This window comes from Pygocentrus nattereri, chromosome 9, assembly GCF_015220715.1.
Source record: "Pygocentrus nattereri isolate fPygNat1 chromosome 9, fPygNat1.pri, whole genome shotgun sequence".
Taxonomy (NCBI): domain Eukaryota; kingdom Metazoa; phylum Chordata; class Actinopteri; order Characiformes; family Serrasalmidae; genus Pygocentrus; species Pygocentrus nattereri.
In genome coordinates, this window is record NC_051219.1 from 44,152,585 (window position 1) to 44,160,031 (window position 7,447).

At 40.7% G+C, this 7,447-nt stretch overlaps 1 protein-coding gene across 1 annotated transcript in view; it reads right to left on the bottom strand.

Moving 5' to 3' along the window:
- Positions 1–6,965, bottom strand: part of si:ch211-220i18.4 (SRSF protein kinase 3) — a 15,735-nt gene extending 8,770 nt beyond the window's left edge. The window contains exons 1-3 of the mRNA XM_037541176.1: positions 6,716–6,965; positions 2,695–2,798; positions 1,165–1,273 (exon numbers count right to left, since the gene is read on the bottom strand). Of these exons, the coding sequence (XP_037397073.1) occupies positions 1,165–1,273; positions 2,695–2,798; positions 6,716–6,717 (215 nt within the window). The 5' untranslated portion in view covers positions 6,718–6,965. The remainder of the gene's footprint in view (positions 1–1,164; positions 1,274–2,694; positions 2,799–6,715) is intronic.
- Positions 6,966–7,447: the final 482 nt, after the last annotated feature.

Consider the following 7,447-nt stretch of genomic DNA (forward strand, 5'->3'; position numbering starts at 1 on the left):
TGACATCAGACTGAGATCAGACTGAGTTCAGACAGATTAGACTGAGATTAGTTGCAGGGGCACCAGCTTGATATTTTTTAGTATTTATTAGCCTATACATCAGACGCTAGGCTAGCAGGACTGGTTGGTGTCACAGGAACGTATCTGCCGATTGTTGTTGTTATATTGAGCGAATATTCATGAACAAAAACATGAAAACAGCATAAAATCATGAATTCTGTAAAAGGGTCATTCTACAGAAACGTCCACTTCTCCGTCTCTCCATAGGAGTCACTGGTGTTACTGGTCGTCATCGGTGTTCCACATAATAAAGGAAACACCAGAGACGTTTTTAATGATCAGTGCATTTTACAGAACATCAAACCACACGCTGTCCATCAGGGAACGTCCACTAAAATATGGAATTTAATCCATTTGTGTTTCTATTTTTTCACAATGACCTCAGAATAAAGTCGGTCACACCAGTGACGTCAGCTAAAAAGCTTCATATGAGATCATGAGCTGAATGAGAAGATCTCCGAGAGCTGAGAGATACAGTGGACTCACCACGAGCTTTTCTCCATAGATCCTCAGAAAACAGGTCGAAGGAGGTCGAGTGACGTCATCGGCGTGACTTTTATTTCAAAATAAGAGTTTTTTGTTACGCAGTCACACCAGCGACACGACTCCTGGGGAACTTATTCATTACATATTTTATAATATTAATTTGTTTTCTTTGTTATTTAAATCATATATTTCATAGTGATGTATAAATCATTGCAGTTAAAATTGCAGAAAAACACGTTTTTTACTTCAAAATACGGCCTCAGCCTTCACACTCGACTGTGAGGACAAGCTCTTCTGTGGTGCTTGGAGTTCTAGATGATTGATTTAAAAACCAATATTGATAAATTGAGACTCAAGAAGTTTAATCTAAATTTTAATTTTTTATTTTAATCTAAATAAATTTGTTTTATTTTAATCTATAAATAAACTGTAACACTTACATGTTTTTCAAGTGTAATATATCTGTAAACGCCAGAGACACAAAAGTGGACGTTTCTGTAGAATGACCCAAAACTTGTATGGTTGATGTAACACTGGGTTACAGAATATTACACAATATAACAAACTAAACTCAACTGGAGCTGATGACCCCTGGTGAACACCATTGACACTACATACCTGAGGTCCACACAGAGCCACACAGTAGCGAAGTAGCCCCAGCCGAGTTTGGACAGAACCTTGTATCTCTTGTTAAAAACATCTCCCTCTTGTACGGGATGGTACCCACCTTAAGACAGAGCAGACACAAGAGTCAAGCAGCTTCACTGTGTCCTGTTGCTTATTTGATCTATTTATTTATTTGGGCATTTTTCCACAGTTTAATTTTCCTCCAATTTGTTCTTGTCCAGTTTCGAGATTGTCGTTGCTGCAGAACGGCTGGATCTGATCCAGCTCCTCCCACGTCAGTTTCAGTTTCAGTTTCAGTTTCAAGTTTATTTGTCATTTGCACAACTTGTCAGGATATTTATGCATTGAAATGCTTGTGGTGAGGCTCAGATAATCACTCTACACAAAGTAGCTAAGTAAAATAAAATATATACAACATTTATATTTATATATATAACATTTAATGATTTTTTTCAGTTACATTGAGTCATTTATATTAGACTCATGGAAACGTGTGGCAGTAATACCAAATCCTTTTAAGTGTAAAAAAAGTAATTATATAGTTTTTATTATGAAATTCCAGGATTTAGTTGATAAAACAGTGATGTGGGTTATTTTGACTGGTCATATGTGCATTCCAGTGTTTACAGACTTTACGGAGTGTGAACAAACACACCAGCATCACCTCCAGGTTTCCCACAGAGAAAAACACGACAGGGTGGACCAATGAAAAAAGGCATGGGCGGAAAACATAAGCGACACATACTACATTTACATTTACGGCATTTGGCTGACGCTCTTATCCAGAGCGACTTACAATTGGATCATTTTTAAACAGGTAGGCCAAGGCGGTGTTAGGAGTCTTGCCCAAGGACTCTTATTGGTATAGTGTAGGGTGCTTGAACCCCAGTCCACAGCGTAGAAGGCAAAGGTGTTACCCACTACACTAACCATATACTAGATATATACTGCATATATATATACTAGATATATCCTACATACTAGTCCAACACTAGACCAATAGAAAGGCAATGATTTTAGACCAATGAAAAGAAGACATGGGCGGAGCTGGATCAGATCCAGCCATACCCCCTGGGCTTTTGATTCTGCAGTGAGTGATGGGTGCCAGTTTCACCCACTAGCTAGGTCTCTCCCAATCACGTAACACTACCAATGGTAGGAAGGTGAAGGCCAGAACATGCTTCCTCAGAGCCTGTGAAGCCAGACACGTCACTGAATAGCTCAACATATTCAAGGAAAACATTACCTGCCAATTCTCTTGTGGTCACTTAGAGCAGCCTGCAATGGATAGCACTGCGCTGAGTGACGCAAAGAGAGGGAGGGTCATCCTATCCATTCACAGACTAAGGCCAGTTGTGCTGTCTTGAACTCCTGACCACAGATGACTGTGGCATCACCGGGGATCAAACTCATGACCTCCCGATAACCCAGCTGCTTATTTGCATTGCATGCAAAGAACAATACATTTGTGCTTATGATGGCTTCGTGAATGGTGGAATCCTATTAAGGATAATTACTGACCATAGCAGTACTCTCTCGGGTCCTCATGCTCCTCTGTCTTATCCGGCTCCAGATGTTCATAGCAAGTCAGTTCATTTAAGGTAGGAACTCTCTCAGCACGAGACCTGTTTTGGACGCAGACGCATTTGCATAATCAATGCATCTTATTATAATAATAGGACATTTAAAGCAGGATATCAGTCCAGTACTGAAGGTTCCAGCTTTATGGTATTTGGTACCTTGTCAAGATGGTACCAACAGGATATAATGGTACTTGAGGGTGCTGCCAGAGAAAATTTCCATGCTGCAATGTATTCCGGTTTCTCAGAAGCTAGAGGGCGCTCCCGAGTGAGGACGAAATGAATGGGTTGATATGGAGCGTTTGAGTAAAATCATCATTTATAAATGCTGAAACATTTGAATGTAAAAGAATTCAATCATTTGCTGAACAGCATAAAATTGATGTTATACGAGTCTAAAACGGCGCCATGAAGTGCGTTCATGATGTCTGTGAGCACTAACAGCCAATGAGCTGCTCCGCTCACCAACCAATCAGCACTCAGTAGCAGTAACGTTAGTGTCCTGCTGTCCCAAACCCGTTTGTAGTAGAAAAAAGGAAATATATTGGTGAGTTTTCTCTGCTTATTTAGTGAAATACGTACTTCTACTTTCTGAAATTTAAGGAAAGTTCTGGGTGAGTAATTAGAAACTATTTTAACTGCTCGTTTTAGCTGTTCAGCTCCATTCGCTCCCATTCATTGAGGACTCACTCGCGGGTGCCCTCTGCTGTTTAACAGTTTGATATAATGAGGGAAATAGGAAGTGGCCAGACTCCTCATAAACCGGCTCTGGTGTTGTCTCTGTCTTAACTCTCGCTTCTAAAGTCAATTTAGTGAATCCTTTGCTCTTCTAAGTGAGGAAAAAGACACTAAGCACTACATATCACCAGTAAGGGCACCAGGATGTACAATCCCGTTGCCAAAAAGTTGGGATGCTGTGCAAAATGTAAATAAAAGCAAAGTGCCATGATGTGCAAGTCATTAAAACCCTAAATTTCATTGAAAAAAAGGACGAAGACAACAGCAAATGTTGAAACTGAGAAATGTTATTGTTTATTGAAGATATTTACCCACTGCATTCTGTTTTTATTTACATTCTGCACAGCATCCCAGCTTATTTAGAAAGGGGGTTGTAGACTCGAGCAGTCTGCCAATGTGTTGATTGATATTTTTAGAATGATTATATCTTTGCTAAGGTGAAATAGGCCAGTTAGTAAGACAAAACCTCCACAGAACAAGTGTTTTTGATTTTCTCACTCAGAGAAAATTCTAAGCTTTGTGCAGTCCGGTTGGTTCCTGTGGGACAGTTCTCATCTTTGAATGTGCTGTAACTGCCGTTTAGTACCAAACTGCACTGTATTAGAAACAGGCAGGTCCAGCTAGTCGAGACTGTAGATCTGCTGATCCACATTTAGTGTTTTCCATCTTTTAGCCCTTCATCTGAATCTAACTTTGTTTTTATTTTGATTATTTAAACTGATTTTCCCTTTTAAATTTATTGTTTTAATCCTGTTTTTATTGTTATTTTTAATTATGTGTTTCTATTTGTGCTTACTTTACCTTTTTTAACCAACTCTGACTCTGAATTTTCTCATTTGTGAAGCACTTTGAATGACATCAGTGTTTGAAAGGAGGTGCCATATAACTAAACTTGCCTTGCCTTACCATCAATGCTCACTTTTTGACCACAGATGGCTCCTGGCTGGACATTTCTTGGGGTGGACCACATTAATCCCAGCAGTGACCCGAACAACACTGCTGTGCCTGATACACTCCCACCAGCACCACTACTATATCAGCCCTGTTAAGAGAATGGTCCACTACCCAAATAGGGTCAGAAACTGACCAGTGATGAATGGTAGAGGGTGCCTGACAAATTATACATGACAATAGGAAGGACATTGGAGTTCCACACCTTTATAGCGGACCTATAAGACAGACAGACCCCATTAAGTGGTCAGTGGAAGTACAAGGTAGGTGTTTCTAATAAAGTGGACGGTAAGCATACAGCATTAATATCCTATGTTCACTGCACATATAAGTTCACTGGACATATAAATACACTTGCTTACGTGATGGAACAAATACAGAAAAGTAAATAGTACATGTGTATTATTAGACCGTAAAACTCCAGCATGGATGAATACAGTGACCTCTCTACCCTGCTGGTGTTGGGTTACCAGGGCCAGACATGGTGCTACTTATAGAGAGACACTTATGAACATCCTTTCCGCTCACGCAATAAACCTCGTTAGACGCTCATACAGGAAAAGTCTTAAACCTAGAGATCTCCCACTCTGCACGCACGATAACGGTTCAACAAGTTCCAGTTCAACAAACTGGGGGAAAAAATAAAATGTGGCTTATGCAAAAATTATAGCACATTTTATAAGTTATATTTTTTTTCCTAATATGTTAATCAAGGCAAACACAACCTTATGTCCCAAAAAGATGGGTTAGAGAAAGGTTTCCGTTATATTATGACGTGTTTATTAAGATTAACATCAGTTGACCCTTATTAGTCCCACAATGGGGAAATTTCACCTCCGCATTTAACTCCACCACACACACACACACACACACACACACACTAGGGGGCAGTGAGCACACTTGCCCGGAGCGGTGGGCAGCCCTATCCACAGCGCCTGGGGAGCAGTTGGGGGGTTAGGTGTCTTGCTCAAGGGCACCTCAGTCATGGACTGTCAGCTCTGGGGATCGAACCGGCGACCTTCCAGTCACAGGGCTGGTTCCCTGACCTCCAGTCCACATATATGTCACGTTATATATAATATGTCCTCATTCAGTGCTCCATGGTTGCTTGGCAACAGAAGCCTACTCAAGCAGCTTAATGCTTTAAAGCATTTCTAACTGAACCTTAATAAAACTCTAACCTTGCTGTTTGTGAGGTGATCTGCGTTTCTGTCCAGGATGGAGGACGATGTCCACAACATCAGTGTCCACCACCATTCATGTACGCATCATGTGGGTGCAGATGACTCTGACCATTTTCACCACGTTTTAATGCACAACTACTGTGCGTCAAATGTGGCCTGTGCAAAAATGATGGCAAATTTGATGTTTTATGTTTAGTTTTTCCGCAATCCAGGGTGAGTCAAAAGTCACAGGACACCGTTTTACCTTATGCGGTCACAAGCCTCCACGATGCGGTGCTGAAGGTGGTGTTTGTTGCGGATTTTCTCAGCATACACAGTTTGTTTGAGATGACCCCAGAGATAAAAGTCCATAATAAAATAAAAAATCAAATAAGATAAAAACGGTGTCCTGTGACTTTCGACTCACCCTATACAGTAAACTACATGCATTAAAATCAGCAGAAAAATGGCAGAGTTAAGCATAAGATTCTACAGAACAGTAGTCAGTATATCATGAAATATAATTTCACCACAATTTAATTAGGCTTTCTTTTTATTCACTGCCGTCAGAACAAAACCTCCTATCTGCATTTCTGTAGTTTTTGGTTTATGACATTATTTGAAAGCACTTTACTTCGTGTGTGAATGTCATGACGAATGGACCAACAGAAATGACCCAAAATCACTAGAATAAACATCTGGTTTCATTGACTTACATTCATTTTTTTGCATTAAATGCACAAATGTGACTGATGCAACTATTAAACAAGAGTATATAGAATACGATATCAGTGCAGCAAGCTTTCCTCTGACTGTCTCTTTACATTTAACTTTCATTTAACCATGAACAACTCGTTAAATGCATTTCATATGCATGATGAAGAACATCCTGAGAATTTTGGTTTATCCAAACATTTAAGGAATATTAATAGAACGGATTAGATCGTCCAAAAGCAACTGATGCAGCTGAATCGGCACATTGCACCATTCATCCATGCATTTTTACAACCCTAATAATCATCACTGTCATCCAGCTGGCTGAAAACAACTTGTCAGTGCATTAATATGATGAACGCAAAAATGTCGAAGTGCAAGAAAAAGGTTACTCACATTTTAGTGCTGGTCAGCTCTGGCTTCAGTTTGATTGAAGGTTCTCAGACACTGTGAATGTGTGCAGGGGAAACCCCCTCTCACATAAAACCCCCCAACCATTTTCCATCACCACCACCCCTCCACACACACACACACACACATATACACACACACACACACACACACACACTCTCTCACACAGCTGGGGGATATTCTGAGCGGAGGGTGAGACAGGTGGCTGGAGCAGTGCTCAGGATCGTCAGCTCAGCCCTGAAAAGCCCCTGTAGAACAAAACAAGCAAAGCGTTTAAACTACAGCCAGCGCAGCAGCACTGAAATCAGAGAAGCATGCAAATCCAATCCAGCCTGGCACGGCGCTCAGACCGCGCTTTACACCAGCCTGTTAACGCTCAGCCATGACACAGAGCTCACAGATCCACACGACAGCAGCTCAGGAGGGCTGGACAGGACACAGAGACTGCTAACACTGGCTTATACAGTGACCTGTGGTTTTAATGGTATCTGTGGAAAAGGAAAAAGAAAGTTGATAATGACTGGCCTTTTTCTTGTGGCTTTCCTGGGATTTGAACTCATTTTCTCCCAACAATACAGCCACTAATTATGGGTTGTGCCCCTGGGAAAGCTGGTAAGTGGCTGCTCCACCCTGAACCTCTGCAATGTTTATATTATTTAAGTTGTTTGAGTTTAACACATTTCCCCTAAAAGTTGAAAACCTGTTAAAATTGGTTTC